Raw genomic sequence first — 20,419 nt, 5'->3', positions numbered from 1 at the left:
ACATCAAAATCCTGGAAGAGAGGCATGACATGTCATAGGGGACTTTAGAAATCTTCTGGAGTTTCTCTCTCTCTCTCTCTCTCTCTCTCTCTCTCTCTCTCTCTCTCTCTCTCTCTCTCTCTCTCTCTCTCTCTCTCTCCCTCTTTCTCTCTCTTTCTCTCTCTCCCCCTCTCTCCCTCCAAATAACTTCCTGACTTGCCTTGGTGCTAATTTCATCCTTCAAAAGATAAATGAACCAAAAAGTGGAAATTCTATTTTGGATCTGATTCTCACTAACAGGAAAGTGTTGGAGAGGGAATGATGGAAACCTTAGAGGGAAATGAACATTACAATTAGGAGTGGGACAAGAAGGTGGGGCATAGTCTGATGCGTACCCAACCTTCAAAGGGGTCCGAAGAAAGTAGGGTCCCACAGAGTCAAATGCTTCAAGGCTAATTAGCTCAGGAATGATAAAGGAGACACTCAAGAAGAAAATTCTGAAGACACAAAATGAAACAAATCCACTGAGGTAGATATATTAGATTTGTCTGAAGAGACCAATGTGGATACATAGGGAAATCACCAATCAATTTGTATTCTTAAAACAACAGCATTAACAACTGAAGCATGGCCAGGTAGGAGAGGGTAAATATAAGAGGGGGACCTGGTCCCCTAAAAGTTGCATCAGGAATTCCACAGCTCAGAATGAGCTACGCTTGGTAAGAGAAGCTAAGAATGACAACAACAAAAAGCTGTTTTAAAGCTATATTGGGAACAAAAAGAGATCAGAGAGGGGATAAGACTTTTCTAGATGATGAAAACTGAAGAGTGAAGGCAGTTAGTCAACTCATATTTTTTTTTTGCTTTCTTTCCAAAGGAAAATGACTTTTACTCTAAAAATGACAAAAACAGAATGACTAACAAGTATTTGATATCCATGTTAAGTAGGAAGACAATAAAACAACGCTAAGCCATCAGAGATTAATTCCAGAGGAAGAACGTTTTCAAATCCTGAAAGAAAAACACCAGATGTGATATCTGAGCCACTGTTAGTGATTTATGAAAAATTATGAGAAATGCGAGAGATGCCACAAGACTAAAGGGAAAATGCTATCTTTATTTTAAAAAAATAGGTAAAAGACCAGAGTCTACAAACTATGGCCAGCAGGCTTGACATGGTAACTGCTGGGAAAGTTCTAAAATACATCATTAAAGAGATGGATTCTGAATAGCTAGAAAGAGGTAGCAGTAACACAGCTTCATCAAAACAGACTAACCTCATTTCTTTTCTGTACAAGATTACTAAAGTAGGAGATGAAGAGAATGATGCAAATATACTTTACCTAGATTTATGCAAAGCTATTTACAAAGTAAATCGTGCTACTTTTAGAGATAAGCGATATGGATTAGAAGACGACATAACAGATGAATTTATAATCAGTTAGATGACTGAACTCCAAGAGTCATTATTAATGAATCAATGTCAACATGGCAGGAAGGCTCTAGTGGAGTAGCCCAAGGAAATCTATCTTTTCCTCTGTGCTACTGAACATTTTTATCAACCACTTACTTAGAGGTTTATGGGGCAATACTTATCAAATTTGCAGATTACAAAAAGCTAGCTGGTAAAGGTTACTAATAGATTAACGTATTATGTGATTCTGTAAAAAATTTTAAAAGGGAGTAAGGGATTAAGAATTTATATGGGGCCTGATGTCTGCTACTGTACTAACTTCTTGTCAAAACTATTATTTTAATTGATTCTCACCAGAACCCTACAAGGCAGATGCTGTGATTATCCCCATTTTACAGTTGAGGAAACTGAGGCAAACAAAGCTTAAGTGATTTTCCCAGGGTCACACAGCACATAGGTATATAAAGTCGGATTTGAACTCAGGTCTTACTGAGTTTAGTGCTCTATCCACTGTACCACCTAACTGCCCTGAGACATGGCTAACACACTGGTTCACAGAGTCAAGATCTGAAAGGCCCATGACAGGCTGAAGCACTGGGCTCACTCTAATAAAAGGAAACTCAATAGGGATAAATGTAAAGTCTTCCATTCAGGTACAAAATCACCTTCACAAGTATAAAATACAGAGAACATGAGCAGAGAGTAGTTATTCTGAATAAGATCTGGGAGTGTTAATGGACTGAATATTGACCATGAGTCAACGTGTAATAGGAAAGCCAAAGAAGTGAATACAATCTTGGGCCGCATGCAGAGGGTTGTGACCTCCAGGAATGGGGAGAAGATGGTTCCACTGTGCTCGGCCCTTGTCAGCCAGACGTCATCTGGGGTACTGGGTCTGGTTCTGGGCAGCTCTGTTAAAGAGAAACAATGATAAACAGAGGAGGGCAGCTGCCTGTCAAAGGGCTTTGATGACATGACAAATGAGGATGGGCTGAACGTGACATCTGTCACCAAGGGTTTGAAGAGTTGTCACGTAAGGAAGGGATGTGACTCATTGTCTGCCCCCAGAGGGCAGAACCAGGAGAAATGAATGGGTGGAAGTTTCAGAGAAGCAAATTCAGACTTGATGTCAGGGAAAACCTTCAAAGAGAGCTGTCTGAAAGCATAGTGGGGCATGTCAAGAATGGTGGGTGGACAACCCTCCTTGGGGGTCCTACAGAAGAAGCTCTATGATCACCTGTCAGGTGTATTACAGAAGGGATTCCTTTCACATATGGGCTGGACCTGGGGGCTGCCACAGTCCCTTCTGAGGCTCAAATTCTGGTCTGTAATGTATATGTGGCAATATTTACCAAATCTGCAAATTACACAAAGCTGGTAAGGGTTAGGGTTACTAATAGGTTAGCTTATTATGTGATTCTGTAAAAAAACGTTAAAAAGGGAGTAAGGGATTAACTTACTAACTTGATGATACTAACTAACTTGTTAATAATTCATTATTGGGAAATTACAAACTACATATAATTATATCTTAAAGATAGTGGGAGATGTATCTGTAACAACTTAATCTTGGAAACTATGCTACGGATTTCTATTGTTTATAGAAGGTGACATGTATTGTGGGCTTTTCCTAATAGGTTAAGGAATATATCCTCAGGCTGGAAGGGGCTTAGAGTTCATCTAGGTGTCATTGTATAGATGAGGAAACTGAGGTCCAGGGAGGTTAAGTGATTAAGCCCTGGGTCACATAGCCACCACATGGCTAAGGTGGTATCTGAACCCAGGACATCATGATTTCAAGTCCAGCACTCATAATTATTAAGGAAGAAGCACAGGGTACAGTGTCCTGCCCAGTTCCAAATGACTTTCACACAAGCAATAATCTTAAGAGGCAGGACTGAAACCCAGGTCCTTTGATTCCACTGTCAGGGCTCCTTTCACAGTGCCACACTGTTTCCTGCTCCCTCCTTGAGAAGCTCCAAAGTCCTAGCAAGATCTCAAAACAATTGACCCACTTGAGGCCCATTCAACTAGACATCCCTGAAGAGATATTACAGACCTGTATGGATCTACTATCAACCCACTAGTTAACTGCATCCCTCACATAAGAAGTAGTTAAGTTTAGGGCTACTAAAAATTCACATGGTAGTAGGAAGGCTTCTTAATTAAGCATCACAGTGGTTCTATCCACACTTTTCAGGCCACAGAAAGTACATACTACAGTAGAAAGAACATTGGCTTTACAGTCAGAGGCGCTGAACTTGAATCCTGGCTCTACTATGCACTTGCAGACAAGTGCCTTAACCACTCTGTGCCTCAGTTTCAACAACTCTAATGGGTTAGTTCGGTCCCAAATCTATGTTCCTATGACCAACAGTTCCAAATTACAGTCTTAGCTGGCTGACTTTTGGTTTAAAAGGCTAGAGAGCTCTATGAGCCATCATTTTATTATAAGGATGATTTAAAGAGCTGAATTTTATGTTATTTCGCATGAGGACCAGCTGCTGCTCACTTTACTCTCAACTCAACTTACTTGCCAGACTGTTCCACCTTCCTCCCAGTGGCCTCGCCACCTCCTCACCTCCTTTTATGCTTTCTCTTCTCCTATCAGAATACAAGAGCTTTGAGATAGGAAACCATCTTCTGTTCCAATGCTTGTGCTTGATGTATTTGAAAAATATTCTATCTACAAGCCAAGACCAAAGTGGAGGGAGTGTTGGTGCATATTTTCTATTTGCAGATGATTATGCACTCAATGCAGCCTCTAAAGCTGAGATGCAACAAAGTATGGATCAGTTCTCTGCTATCTGTGCTCATTTTGGCCTAATAATGAACACTAAGAAAACACAGGTGCTCCATCAGCTACCACCACACCATCCATATGTGAAACCATCAGTTACAACAAATGGAGAAGTTTTGAATGCTGTGGATAAGTTCACTTACCTTGGTAGTGTACTTTCTAGGGATGTACACATTGACAATGAGGTTGACGCATGCATTACCAGAGCTAGCTCAGTGTTTGGGAGGCTCTGAAGAAAAGTTTGGGAGAGGAGTGGTATTAGACTGACTACCAAACTGAAGATCTACAGAGCCGTTGTGCTGACCTCATTGTTATATGTTTGTGGACAGTCTACCAGCTCCATGCCAGGAAGCTGAATCACTTCCATTTGAACTGTCTTAGGAAGATTCTGAGGATCACCTGGCAGGATAAGGTACCAGACACTGAGGTCCATGCTTGAACTAAAGTGCCAAGCATTCAAACTATGCTTCAGAGAGTGCAACTCCAATGGGCTGGTCACATTGTTTGAATGCAAAATGTACACTTGCCAAAAAGACTATTTTATGGAGAACTCGCATGGGGTAGGCAATCACTTGGTGGTCAGAAGAAGCAATACAAGGACACTCAAGTTCTCTCTCAAGAACTTTGGATTTGACTGTGCAACATGGGAGACACTGGCACAGGACCACTCAGCATGGCGTGTCCACATCAGAAAGGGCACTGTGCTCTATGAGCAAGCAGAATTGAGACAGCATAAAGTAAACGCAGGATGTGCAAATTTGGAGTAACCATTCCAAATGTTCACACGGACTATCCGTGTCCAATCTGTGGTAGAGCACTCCAGGCTCATATTGGTCTGATTAGCCAAAGTTGAATACACTGAAACTTCACTTTATCATGGTGATGTCATTTTGGTCCTCTTGAGAATGAAGGGCAACAACCAAAACCAAAATCTACCCGTGTATTTAATTCTCATTAATCGGGATCAGCCTTCTCTACACAATACTGTATCACTAAAACTAAAAGAGAAGGACACTCCATTCCTCTGATGTTAACATCATATTCCTATGTAGCAGGCCTGTCATTTCAACTATTAATATCTTCCCTAAGAAAAGAGGGGGTGTCACCTGGTTTGTGTGATTTGAAGTCAACTGTGGGTCTAAAGATGAGGGATACACCTGATAACAACAAGGGACTAAGACATGCTCATGTGTGACGTCCTTTGAATTGGTCCCAGCAGCTCAGACTCTCAGCAATGCCCTGGGAATCTACGGATTCTCCTGCTGCCATGGCAACCCACCTCCTGTCTGAGAGAACAGGTCAATCCATTTTGAAACTACCCATCATTTTTAAATTAACACATAGAGAAAAAAGTATGTCTTTTTTTTTTCATTGAGGCCACTAAGAAGTGTTTTAAAACATAGTTTTCTGGGGGGGGGGGGTAACTCATGCTGTTGCTAAGTCACTGTAATAGCAGTAATACCAGTCATCACCTGTCTCAGAAACAGAAGGTGAATCAAGAAGAAAGAGAAATGCATCCTATCCGATTGGCTATTATGAAAGAAAAGGAAAATGATAAATGTTGTAGATGTGGGAAAATTGCAACTCTAATCCACTACTGGTGGAGTTGTGAATTGATCCAGTCATTTGGAACTATGCCCAAAGGGCTATAAAACTGTGCATACCCTTTGACCCAGTAATATCACTATAGGTTAGTATCCCAAAGAGATCATAGCAAAGGGGAAAGAACCCACATGTACAAAAATATTTATAGCATCTCTTTTTGTGGTGGCGAAGAATTGGAAATTGAGAGGATGTCCATCAATTGAGGAATGACTGAATAAGCTGTGGTATATAAATGTAACGAAATACTAGCTCTGTAAGAAATGACGAGCAGGCAGATTTCAGAAAAACCTGGAAAGACATGAGCTGATGCTGAATGAAGTGAGCAGAGCTAGGAGAACGTCGTACACACAACACCATGTGATGATCCACTATGACTGACTTAGGTCTTCTCAGAAATGCAGTGATCTAAAACGATTCCAAAAGATTCATGACAGAAAATGCTATCCACATTCAGAGAAAGAACCATGGAGTCTGAAAGCAGATCGAAGCATATTATTTCCTTTTTTCTGTTTTTTTCTTTCTTGTGGTTTTTCTCTTTTGTCATCATTCTTCTTTCATAACATGACTAATGTGGAAATGTGTTTAATATCATTGTATCCGTATAACATATATCATATTGTTTACTGTCTTGGAGAGGGTGGAGGGAGGGAGAATAAATTTGAGACTCAAAATCCTACAAAAATGAATACTGAAAACTATCTTTACATGTAATTGGAAAAAAAAATACTATTAAGTAGGGTAAAAAAAGAAATTAAGTGACTTGGTCAAAATCCTATACCTAATAAATCACAGGGTTAACATTCAAACCCAATTGTTTTCATTGATTTCAAATGTTCTTTCTACCATCTTTCCTCATAAAATCTTCTCTTTCATCTATTTTCTCCTCTGTAAAGGTTTTCCTGACCATATGAATGTGATCTTTTCTTTCTCAGTTTTTCATATGCTACCTGATCTGTATTTGTCCTCTGCTATCTCATTTTGTATCTGGCATGTTTTGTATTTGTCTATGTGTCATATTTTCCTTCTTAGAATATGTGTCTTGAGGGCAGAGACTGTGTCTAATAGTAATAATAATAATAATAAAGTCTCCATGGTCTAGCATAGTGTTAAGGAAGGAAGAAAGAAAGAAAGAGAGAGAGAGAAGGAGGGAAAGAAAGAGGGAAGGAAAGGAAAGGGAAGGGAAGGGAAAGAAGAAAGGAAGGAAGGGAAGGAAAGAAGTAAAGGAGGGAGAGATGGAAAGAGGAAAGGAAAGGAAGCAAAGAAGGAAGGGAGGGAAGGAAGGAGGAAGAGAGGAGAGGAGGGAAGGAAGGAGGGAAAGTGGGAGGGAGGGAGTGGAGGGAGGAAGAAAAGAAGGAAGGAAAAGAAGGATGAAAAAAGGCAGGGAAGGAAGGAGGAAGGAAGAAAAGAAGGAAGGGAAGGAAGGAGGAAGGGAGGGAAAGGAAGGAAGGAAGGAAGGAAGGAAGGAAGGAAGGAAGGAAGGAAGGAAGGAAGGAAAAGAAAACTCAGATGAATGGGCAGCACTTTGGCTTTGTATTGTCTTCATACCACTAAAGTCCTGCTCTGAGACCTCATTCTGGTAGAGAGGTGACCCCAGACATATTACAAAGGCTGAGACAGTGGAATGCAGGCTTTGGTGGGTCATAAGACCTTGGGATGACAGATTTAGAGCTGGCAGGGACCTTAGAGGCTACCAAGTTCAACCCAGTTTACAGATGAGGAAACCAATGCAATTCTTCTATGACCATAGGATCACAGATCTAGAGCTGAAGAAGGCCACCAGGTTCAACCCTCTCATTTTACAGGTGAGGAAACTGAGGCACAGAGGAATAGGTGGCTTGCCCAAGGTGGCGCAATGAGAAGATGTCTGATCTGGGCCTGATTATATACTGGTACAATAATATTAAAGACTGCCTTTGCTTTTAATGAGATGAGACAGCAGAGCTTTGATTTTCTCAAAACTCAGATACAAGAAGAATTGATATTTCCTGAAGAGCACACTTGGTCACAGGATGCCCCATGTGCCATGCACCAGGCAGAATGCCAGGATATTAAGAGGACAGAGGCCAAGTGGGGCCAGTGGAGGCTGACATGATTGCCCAGTTTCCATGCCAGGATTCCCAGTGTTCTCTAGATTTCTTTAGTAACTTTCGACATGTGACTGATGTCACCTCTTATTTTTGGGTTGAGGAGATAGGTCAATTAAGAGCCAAAACTATGTGTGTTTGTCCTTCATTGCTGAAGACCATGCCATTAGAAAAATAATGACATGACTTGCACTTGACTTTGTTTTGAGTGAGGAAGGGCTGTGCAGGTCACCAGCCTCACTTCTCCTCCAGAGCCATCTGAATCCAGTGACCAGATATTTATCAGGATGCCTGGAGATGACCCAGGATGAGACAATTGGGGTTAAGTGACTTGCCCAAGGTCACACAGCTAGTGAGTGTCAAGTGTCTGAGGTGAGATTTTGAACTCAGGTCCTCCTGACTCCTGCACTGGTACTTTATCCACTGCACCACCTAGCTGCCCCCTGCCAAAAGTATAATTCACATACTAAGTAAGCATAGCAACGATATCACCACCATCCTGGATTTCACATAACTACTAAAAGTTCAATATGCTTTCACACATGCAATTCCATCTCCTGAACCCATTAAAACAGGGGGCTTTTATTCTCTGGTCTGTGAACTTGTTTTTTAACATACTTTTGTAACTCTTTCAATATAACTAGTTTCCTCTGTAATCTTATGTATTTTATTTTGTGAATTTAAACATATAATTCTGAGGAGTCCACAGGCTTCCCTGACTGCCAGGGGGTCCATGACACAAAGAAAAGTTAAAATCATCTGTCAAAAGGTAGGTTCCTTGTGAACAGTAATTGTCTTTTCCTTTGTATTTATACCCCCAGAGCAGGCACTTAATAAATACTGTTGATTGACTGACTGGTTAATTAGCCAGCCTTCATGATGTCCCTTGGAGAAAGAAACAGACATTTTTTACAGTAGCCCCTCCTTATTCCTAAAAAAGTATTTTAATTTTTTTATGAAGAGAAAACCTTCAGAACTCTGAAAAGAGAAAAAGAAAAGGAAAGAAGAGGAGAGGAAGGAAAAGTTAACATAGCCACACTTTCTCCTTTTCTCCCCTCTCTTGTTCTTTATTTCTTTTCTCTCTTCCAAAGAGAAGAGGGATAAGACACTGAGAAGAACTGATGGACCTAAACTGATTATCTTAAGCCTAGGGAGATAGGCCTTTACCAGAAGAAACAAATTTTCAGCCGTTCGAATTGGTCCCTGAATCAAATCAAGCATTGGCTAAAAGCAGGCTCTAGGCAAACTGAAAACTAGAACTCAGACAAGTTTTTATTTAATTAAAGTAATTTCTCCATAAAGCATGAATAACGTTTAATGGGGGCGTGGAGAGATTTGCATTTTAAATGACTCAGCACCTTGTAACCCAAATGAATCTACATTAGTGAAATGTATGGAGGTGATATTTTTGAACTGAGATGGTCTAACACATTCTCCTTGCCCAAATCTAGTCCCTTTGCAATCTTTTCCTTGCCCTGTACTGTTCCCTACTCTGCCAAGGTAAAAAAACACATGGAACTGACATCACCCAATGAGTAAATACCATTGGATGCCTGTCAACTATTATGTTAAGTGGCTATGGAGCCAGAGGTGCTATACACCCATTAAGAATTCTTTGGGTTTAAAAACAAAGAAATGAACCCCTATTTTCTCTTTTTTCTTGAAGAAAAAACAAAACACAGTCTGGAACAAGGCCTACATGCTAATTCCTGGCCATTTTCACACCAAGCCCCTTCCCCACTGGACATCATCTTCACTTCCCCATCCCTCAAGCAGAACCTAAAAGGACCTCAAAACCAAACATTCATTGCTTAGGGGAGAGAATTTTTAGACTCAGTTAACAAATGTACGAAAACCATTATAAAAAAATCTCAAATATCCAGTATAGAAGGTCAAAGGCATTTTCTTTTCATAAATGGATAAAAGAAGGCAAAGAGGTGTTACATGGGTAATGCTCCTGTAGGATGAAAATGGGTAACTTATCTGAAGGAAAACCAAGGTTTTTGCTGGGCAAGATATAGTATGAAAACTATATTTTGCATCAAACTGACAGATACGCATAATAAAGATAGGAATTTAGGCTAAATGGATGGAGAACACTTAACTTGCATCCTTTACAACCAAGCTATATTGGGGGTATAAAAGAGTGTGGAGAGCTAAGTTAAATAGTTCTCTTTAATAGCAGGTTTTGAGCTCCCACAGAGTTAAAAAAGAAAATATCTAATCTTCCCTGAGGTGACTCCATCTGCTTTTTGGACAGTGCGTTCAAAAGATACCTCTACCTAAGAACAGCAGCGTTAGGAATCACCAGAAGACATTAAGAGTTCTGCGTAATCCAAGATGTGAATTCCATCTCCACACATATTCCACACATGTGGGCCCTTTATGATGATCCCTCTGCAAGTTCATCTTCCCCACTGGTAGCATGAATATTTATGTGAGAGTGTCCCTTTGGTCAATGGGGGGCAGGGAGATTTTCTATTGCAAATCCTACTAAGCTACTCATGGGTTAGGGTCTGAACTACCTGGGTCCTCTGACTGGCTAGGGACAAAGCAAACATCATTAGATGCCCATTAACTATTATGCTGAGCAGTTGTGGACCCAGAAAGCACCTTGACCCCAAAGTAGTTATTCTGGGAGCCCTATATGTGAAAAGTGGGTCCCAGAAGCGCTACATACTCATTGTCTCACACCACTGAATTCAAAATCGCATGAAATTATCGCATGTAGCAATTGCTTGGGTTTTAAAAATAATAAACAAGCTAGTTTCCTAAGGCATTCTCCTAACATTCCACTATAATGATTCTCTCTAAATAGTATAAGAAAAGAACACTTCTTCGGAACTTGTTAGATTCCTAGAGGTAATTGCTCTACAGGTGTTCATATTCACCCTATAATTTGGTGCCCTATAATTCACCCTATAATTTGTTTCCAAGATGGCTTTGTTTGAGAGATTTTTTTCCAGCAAAACGATTATAGTCTGGTTTCCATCCAGGAAGAAATGACCTTATTAGACTACAGAATTAGCTCCAAGTCTTACCTCACAGTACTCAGTGATGATGCAGAAATTATCTTGTTCCATAAAGCTGGCATGAAACTTGACGATGGCTGGGTGATCAAGTTTAGAGAGGAGCTGTGCTTCCAAGTTTGCCTGAACTGTTTCATTTGGCTTCAGGTCTCCAACAGATATTTCCTTCAAAACCTTTCTGCAGTGAAGGAAAGAAGAGAACAGGATAGGATGGCTAAGGGCATGGGTTCAGTATATATCACACTGTATCAAAATGTACCAGCCATCCCAGTGCCTCAAATACTAAGCAAATCAGGGGCAAGTATCACCTGTACACCCCTGAACCCCACACCTGTAGACCAAGGGCCATTCAGTAGGTGCTCAAACAGAGGCAGAATTGTTGGTGGAGCAATCTGGAACTATGTCCACAGGGCTTTAAAACTGTGCATACCCTTTGATTCAGTAATACCACTGCTAGGTCTGTATCCCAAAGAGTTCAAAGAAAAGAAGAAAAAAATCTATTTTTACAAAAATATTTATAGCACCTCTTTATGGTGACAAAAAATTGGAACTTGGGGGAGGATGTCCATCAGTTGGGAAGTGGCTGAACAAGTTGTGGTACATGATTGTAATGGAATATTATTGTGCTAATAAAAAATGATGAGCATGGTGATTTCAGAAAAACTTGCAAAGACTTCCATGAACTGATGCAAGGTGAAGACAGCAGAACCAGGAGAACACTGTACATAGTAACAGCAATATTGTAAAATGAACAACTGTGAATAACTTAGCTATTCTCAGAAATACAATGATCTAACACAATTCCAAGGGACTCGTTGAAAAATGCTATCCACCTCCAGAGAAAGAATGGATGGAGTCTGGATGCAGATTGAAGCATACTATTTTTCACCTTATTTTTGTGGGAGTTTTTTGGTCTGTGTTTTCTTTCACAACATGACTAATATGGAAATGTGTTTTACATGAATGTACATGTATAACATATCAAATTGCCTACTGCCTCAGGGAGGGGGAAGAGGAGAGAGAGAATCTAGAACTCAATTTTTTTTAATGAATGTTAAAAATGGTTTTTATGTAGAATTGGCAAAAATAAAATATTATTCGTAGAAAAAAAATAAATTAGGGCCAAAAAACCAAGAACTTCTATTCTAACATCAGAGCTCACACTCAGGGTCAACACGTACTCTCTTAGTGACTCTTCCAGACTCTAAATCTTGCCTGTATGTTGCACTCTACCTTAGCTAACTTACCCACCTTACAGTTTGAGTCTTTCAACTCTGTCTTTTTCTCTGGTATTCAATTCCTTTCCTTCCCACAAATGGTTAAATGTCTAGCTACTGTCTAGATAGCCCAATCCTGGCCAATTGTGGCCAGCCAGGTCCCACTATTGCCAGCACTCTGTTATTATACACTGTGTTTTAATCTATAAAATTTTGAATTATAGTACAAATAGGAAAAATTCATGAACAGAAAAGAGAGAACTTATTTCCATGAACCCTACCAAAATTGATTTCTGCTTGCCATGTAAGCCAAGAATTAAGGCAGAGGCAAAGGTGATTCTAAGACAATCAATGTAATTTTAAAAGACAACTTTTCAAAAGTTAATTTTAAGGCAGATTAAGATGATAGGTCTACAAAGGATGGGTATAGATAAATTTTTTTACCATAATATTGCCCTGAGTTTCTGTGCTATATGTAAGGCAAATCTCCTTTTTTCACACTTCTAAACTAATACAAGTCAAATTCTCTCCCTAATATCAGTGAAACCTATCATCATCAAACACCCACACTCTAATGAAAAAGATAACAGAAGAAGTAGACATTTTGTAAGAGATCCTCGCATATGACTGTCAAATGATTAAGGATTTATTAAGTATCTACCCTGTACCAGGCATTGTGTTAAGTAATAGGGTAATGTATAGGAAATAAAAGAGAATTAATTCTGGCTGCTCTCGTGAGGATCTTAAATCTAAGACCAAAATGAAACCAGTAGAAGTCATCTGGTTCAACTTCTCCCCCTACCTTGTTCCCTCCATTGCCCTATTACAGACGAGGCAACCAAGGCATGGAATCACATAGGTAGTTAGCAGCAGAGCCAGGGTTCTAAATCAGGTCTATGATTCTAAGTCCAGACATTCCACAGGAAGGGAAAGAGAAATCATTTTTCTACTCTAATCACACAGAATGTCCCCCACAAATTCCAAAGAGATGATAGATTCCCTATTCATATTGAAGGTTTTCAAATGCTCCTATTGCCAAAGAGATTGTGCTAACTGCAAAGAATGGCAGAAACACTATAAAGCTTCCTTGGTAAAACTCAAAATAATATGAAGTTGGTTTAAAAAGACAACAAATTCCTCAAGGATCTGTGATTTTACCAGCCCAGGCACTCCCTCCACTGAGAAAGACCACAAGTCCAACACTTCTTTAGGAGACAGATGGTCTTTGCATCACCCTACAGACAGACTGCCTAGTGATGGACTTTTTCTTCTTTAGGGTCAATAAAACCATGTTTCCAAAATTGAATGATTTGTTAATGAACGGAGAACTTAGCACAACAGGAGCCAACTAGACAATGATGAAGATTATAGGGTGACTCTCAATCGGGGGCTCAGCTGTTACTGAAGCTACCAAATGCAAATTAGTCCTCATAAATTTAAAGGGAACTCCTCATAATCCAAAGCACTGATATTAAATGAAATTCTTCATAAAGCAGAATGGGCACTTCTTGGGTATGGCTCTATTTCATTTTTTATCTTTGTGCTCCCAGTACTTGACATGGCAATTTTCATCTATTCAAATTTAGGTGGAAGTTCCCACCACCTCTTCAGATCACAGTCCATCCTGACCCCTGCACCCTGGGTAACTTTTGTCCATTCTCTCCCGTAAGCTCACTATCAAGGTTTTACCCAATTTGCTAAGAGATCCTCCCCAATTTCTCCTGGAATCTCAAGAAGGCCCCAGCTATCATACCCTTACCTAGCTCTGGCCTGAGGAGTAGCATGTTTTCTTTATCACTCATACATCATTCTAGCTCATCTTTGATGTTCTTATGTTAAGTATGATAGCCTATTCAACAATCTGCTTCTCCACTGCCCTCTGTAGGACACTTTTTTAATTTTTCAGAGATTTCACTTCCATGATTCATCGAACAATCCCAGGAGAATACTGGCATTAAAGACATGGGCCTTTCACCTCCTCTCTTCCTGCTTCTTTGCAGAGGCGGGATAGAGTGGGGTGTCCACAAGTGTGGAACACTACACAAAGGCAGACTTTTTCATTATGTCAATTAGTTTTGAAGAACTTTCTTTTGTTGCTTATCGTTTTATTGCTTATTTTATTATTTCTTAATTGTTTTATTATTTCTATTCTTTTATTTGAGGAACCCTCTCTCTTATTCTTTGTTATGAGAGAGAGCCTTCTGGGACTCAGAATGGAAGGGAAGGATGTTTTGTGAAATGTTGATATCATAAAAACCAAAACATATCAATAACATTTTATTTTTTTAAAATAATAAAAGGGTGGAATTTGCTTCTGGGGAGAGTTTGGGGTCATTGAAGGGGCCATACAATTTCCTGAAGCAGTCTTCCTCCTCTCAATTAATCCTAGACCCAACTCTCAATTATCGAATCTAACACATAGTAATGAATGTTTGTTGAACAGAATTGAATTTTTTCTTTCTAAGGTAGCTAATACACAGTACCTTTTGCTTCTTGGGAGTGAAATGGGTTCTAAAGCAGTGCTCACTTAGCTAGGGGTGGTCCTTAAGGGGATAGATATATAGCCCATTATCATTTTTGTACTAGAAGCCTTTCCACTCTACAGAAAGGAGGTTCTATCAAGAAATTGGGCAACATGATAAAATGCTGATTTTGACTATTATCTGTAGGAGTGTAAATACACAAAATGGAGCCTGTAATCATCTGTATCTCTCAATATATGTTTACATACATAATTCAATTTTCAATTACTACATGTAAAGCGAAAATGACATCTTCATGTTCTTATTCTTCTCAAAGTAATTGGCTGTCCATTGTTGTATAGTGGTAAAAGTCACCGTAGCGAAACAGAAAGATACAAAACCTTTTACAAGCTAAAGACGCTCTCCTGACATTCAGAAACAAACACGGTAAAACCCCATATGATAGCTTCTTTCCAAACATCAATTACTGAGTAACAGACCATGAATTTTTACATATAGTTGTCTGAACCCATCTGGCAGCCTGATGATAAAGCATAAATTCAGATTTGTCTACAGCTTTTCAGATTGGGTTAGCGCCATCAAGACCGGGGATATCTGCTATAATCCTCTCCGGCTGACACCAGGGCAGTCTGCCTTCCTCCTCACAAAGCATGTCACTTTGCTGAGCTGACAGACAGTCTCCTCCATTATAGATTGCTTCATATTAGATGTTCAGAAGCCAAAGACAGCAAAAAATATTCAACATGTCAAGGATAGCTTGTCATTGGCTCAGTGACTGATCTTTGGTAACATAATAAATGCTGATCAAAAATGCAACTGCTTGGGAGAAACTTTATGTCAACAGTAAAACCAGGCCTCCAGACAGATATGCTTAGAGCATGGAGCCCTGCATACTTTTTCTTTCCTTTCTGATTTAAAAAAAAAAAAGGTTCAGTCTTGTTCCAATGCCCTAGTCTTTCTCTTTGAAAGTGGCAAGCTGACTTAAATTCCACAAAGAACTTTGAAAATCAATGAATTGTGAATTTTTCTTCCTTAAAATCTAGTTCCTCATTTGACACACATATAACCAGCACTTAGCACACAGTGCCTGGCACATGTGAGGTGCTTAAATAAATGTGCATTGATCATTGTTTATTGATTAATGTTTGTTGATTGATATCACCACCATCAATCAACATGGTTGTATTTATTAAGCACTAGCTGTGTACAGGTACTGGGCTCATCATCATCATCATGAATAAAACAGAATTTATTAATTACTTAATATCTGTCAAGGAGTCCACATAATCTTAAATGTTACACAATACTTTATCCACTGTAGCACCCACCTGCCCTAAGAATCTACTGTGTGCCAAGTATTGTACTGTTTATCATCAAACAACAGGTATTTATTGTCAGCTATGTGCCAGGCACTATACCCATGACCACCATCCAGCAGCAAGGCTTTTCTCTCATTTCATGGTATGGATCTCCACTGAATCCACCTCTGATCATGACTGAAGAGCCTAGAAATAAGACCTATGAGGAAACTTACATGAACAATAGCTAATACTAACAGCTCACATTCATATAGTACCTACTATATGCCAGGCACTATGCCAAGCACTCTACAAACTTTGCCTTATTTTACCCTCACAACAACCTTGGTGCTATTATTATCCCCATTTTACAGATGGAGAAGCTAAGGCAGACAAAATGAAGAGCCAGGATGCCCTAGCATGATGAGACCAAAGAATAAGTGAAGAGTCCTTTACCCCCCTGACATTATGTGAAGGACACTTGGGCAGGGAAGAAGGCAGACCAACTGTGCTTAGTGTCCAGTAGGGTCACAATAAGAGGAAGTCATCTCAAACCACAGGGATGGAAAAACTGAAGGGATAGTCAGCTGCCTGGAAGGCTTGACGGTTCAGCCCTCAAAGCCATGATGAATTCTCCCAGGCTTGGTATTTAAATTCCTCTCTGATCTCACCTTGGCAGCCTCATTTCCTGTGATTTTTCCTCCCACCCTACAACCTCAGTGTAGGCTGTCCCACATCCCTGCAATGGGCTTCTTCCTCATCTCTGCCTCTGAGAATCTTTAGTTTTCGTCAGGGTTTAGTTTCAGTGCCTCCTCCTACATGAAGGCTCCCCGAATGCCTTCATGACTAGTGTTTGCTCCTTCCTCTGACTGTTTTGTATTACTTTATTAGTGAACACACTGACTACTTCTCCCCAAGACAATGTAGGATCCCTGTAGGAAGGGTCTGTTTTCCATTCTGTTACTGATTCCTAGATAGCTAGATAGCACAATGAGTGGCCAGACTCACCTGGTGTCAAGGACCCAAGTTCAAATCCAAACTCAGACATTTACTAGCTACACGAACCTGGGCAAGTCACTTTACCTCTAGGGCTGCCAAGGTTTCCTACGATATGAAACAAAAATAATAATACCAAATACCTCCTAAAATGAGCCACCTGGAAAGTGCTTTGCCAACCTCAAAGTGACATATAAGTGCCATTATCATCACTGTTGTGGTCACACCCAGTACCTCCCACAGTGCTCTGTCCATTGGAGCTGCTTAATAAATGTTAATTGAATTATATAGCACAAGCTCCTTTTCAAAAAGTTTTTAACAAGATAAATGTTTGTCCAGCTAGCTGGCAAACAACTGATCTAAATGACTTACATACAGCCACCTTTTGATTAATAATAGTCTGTGCCCCTACAATTTACTATTGTGTGGAAATTTGATTTTTCTAAATTTATTTCTTAAAAGTTAAATGTTACCATAGCTCAGCAAGACAAAGGGCTTATTTTCCCCAATGGCACCTTATCGACTTGATAAAGAAATATTCTTCAGGTTGATATATGATTTTGATAAAGAAAATCATATAAAATCCTGGGCTCCAAAAACAATTTTCTTCCTTCTCTGACTACAAACACTTTAAAATAAGCATCTTTATCCCTAGCACTGAGCACAGGGCTGGCACATAGTAGGTACTTAATAAATGTTCATTAGGTCTTTCTATCTGTGAATGTAAGAGAAGAAATAAATAACTTCCATGAAATAAAATTCATTTTGTGTTCTTCTCCTCCTATCCATCCTGTACACTTTTACTGATGAAGAGTTTAGACAGCCCAGAATTCCTGGTTGCCTTCTTCCTTAGGGAGAAATGACGTACTGAATTAATCAACAAGCTAAGATCATAGGGGCTAACCTGGCTTTAAAATGCATTGTTTCCATTTTGCAGCTACATCTGGAGATAGGAATGCTAGCACTCCAAGCCTCTTCACACAGCTTCCAAATCTCAAGAGTCAGAACATCCACTCCAATTGAAAAAGAGTTTCTCGGATTGATCTGCTTTTTGTATAAGAGGTTTGGGGTCTTAAATGATACTGCATCCTATCAATCAATGAACAGGCATTATTAAGAGTCTCTTATCTGCCAGACATCGTGTTAGGTAGTGAATATGAAGATATGGTCCCCTCCATCAAGTACCTCACTTACATTATGGGGTGGTGGGAGGAGAATAATACAATCTATTGACAGATAAATAAAAGCAAGCTATATACCAAATAAAAATAAAGTGATTTCAAGAGCTAAGAAAAGCATTAACAACTGGGAAAATCATGAAAGACTTCCCTCTTGAGGGAGGTGACTCTTAAGATGACACTTGAAAGAACCAATTAATGACTTCTATGTCCATGTCTTATGGCTTTATTAGATAGAATTCAAATAAAAAATCTTGAATAAGACATCTCATCAATTTCTCTTGGTTGTCTTAACTATAAACTGACCCAATATTGTTCACTTGAATACCAGAATTTCCAACAGTCACAAACCAATGACCTTCAGCATTCTTTCTCTACCTAGTCCACAAATAAGCACCTGTCAGGGCTGCATTTCTTTTTGCTGGTCAGCCTCCACCTCTGTATTTGGAAACAGCTAAATTTTTTTATCCTCAGTTGACTGCAGATGTAGGAACATGCTACTCAGCATAACTGGGGAATAAAATTTTTAATTAAATAAAGATTAATTAATTGATGTATATAGTATTTGTGAATCTCCAGTTCCCAAATAAAATATACTTAATGATGACACCAATATCCTGTAATCACTCCTTGATGATCAAAAGTCAGGTCAGGATGTTTCAGTGTCTTTATCAACATGAAATAAATCTTTAGACTGCCAAGTAAGCATCCAAGGTCTAGAAAGATGTGCTGAATTTATAGAGGGACCATGACCTTCCATGGAAGCTGCTCTTATTGACTTATTTCTTTGGTTTCATGACCCAAAACACTCCAGAGTCTCCTAGACAAGATTCACAACCACTCAAAAGAGCTTGATCTGATCAATTGTACAGGAAAAACCAAGTGGATAAAGAATACCTACTGCCGAGAGTACGACACACAGTTACACAGGCAAGCTGTAGAGCTTGTCCATCAGTATAAATATCCTGGAGAGAAACCTTTCTCAACCCACATATCTAATATCAGTTGCTGGTCTTAACAATTTTTAACTCTAAAATGGTTCCTGTATCCATCTCTTCTCCACTTACAAAGCCCCCACTGTAGGTCACACCCCCATTCAACTTCATTGAACTGTTTTAGAAAGACTCCTGGACTCCATTCTTTCTCTTTAATAATACATCCTTAATAAAGCTTTCAGAATGACTTTCCTAAAACAAAGATCTGCTCATTTCAACATTCTATGCAAAAATCATCAGTGGCTCAATATTGTCTTTAGAATAAAATTCAAACTCCTCTAACTCTAAACCTCCATAATCTGGCTACAACCTACTTTCACATCATTCCTGACAAAGACAGTTCTAATGACCACACTCTCCCACATCAGATTCAATGATGGATTGTATGAAGACCTTCACAAGTCATTCAGCAATTAACAAAAGGAAATTTACTTTGCCCTAAAACAGCAAGGCTATGCAACAAGGATACAATGGTTCTTGGCTTCTCTCATCTCCATGTTGAACTACATCTAGTCATCAGAAAAGAATATGGTGAAGGATGTGGTAACTTGCATGGTCTTCAGAAATCCAACAAGTAGGAGAGGCCCCAACTACATATGGATGGAATTTTTTATGCCTTTGGGTAATCAGAAAAATGGGTTAATCCTATCCTGGGACCATTTTGTCCCCTCTTAGAGAAAAGTCACAAGATAGAAGGACAAAATAGTGATAGACACTGCTGCTATCATGACTGTCTTACATGCCCCCTATGTTCCAGTCAAAGGCACTGTTAATTTGTTCCCCTGTGTTAGCACTTCATCTCCCACGCATCTGACAAGCGTTCTCCTTGGCCAGGAGGGCAGGCTCAGCACAGGTGTACTACCTCTGCACAACTTTGTGGATTCCCCTACCTCCTGGTTCTTTGTCTCTACTCAGACTATCTTGCTTATATTTACCTGTGGAGGTGCCAAAGCCTATTTTGTTTTTCATTCTGTATCCACAGCATCAAACACCTAGCATTGCTCATAACAGGAATTTAATAAATGTTTTTTGAATTGGAGTTATTTTCAAAAGATCAATCTACTATAAACACACAATTCCATTTCCCATTTTTTCCTTCCTCCTTTCATCCATATTCAGCTTTAGTAGGACACAAATAAAAGAAGATTTTGTCTTACACTTAAGGTTCTTTATCTACTATGCCACACTGTCTCTCATTTCATTTATATACCTGGATAAATAGCTTAGAGCAATATTGAGATCATTATTGAATGATAAAGCTATGAATCAACCATGGTCCATAATATATGCTCTTTCATATAATTCCAACGCATATTATTTATTTTCCAACGTCATTAGTTG

At 39.4% G+C, this 20,419-nt stretch overlaps 1 protein-coding gene across 7 annotated transcripts in view; it reads right to left on the bottom strand.

Moving 5' to 3' along the window:
- NEK11 (NIMA related kinase 11) overlaps positions 1-20,419 on the bottom strand; it is a 283,992-nt gene that overhangs the window by 209,649 nt on the left and 53,924 nt on the right. For all 7 annotated transcript variants that reach the window (XM_072651314.1, XM_072651315.1, XM_072651313.1 and 4 more), the window contains one exon: positions 10,924-11,089. In XM_072651314.1, coding sequence (XP_072507415.1) covers positions 10,924-11,089 — 166 coding nt within the window. The remainder of the gene's footprint in view (positions 1-10,923; positions 11,090-20,419) is intronic.

Source organism: Notamacropus eugenii, chromosome 3 (genome assembly GCF_028372415.1).
Source record: "Notamacropus eugenii isolate mMacEug1 chromosome 3, mMacEug1.pri_v2, whole genome shotgun sequence".
Classification (NCBI taxonomy): domain Eukaryota; kingdom Metazoa; phylum Chordata; class Mammalia; order Diprotodontia; family Macropodidae; genus Notamacropus; species Notamacropus eugenii.
This window is presented reverse-complemented; position numbering and strand designations above follow the sequence as displayed.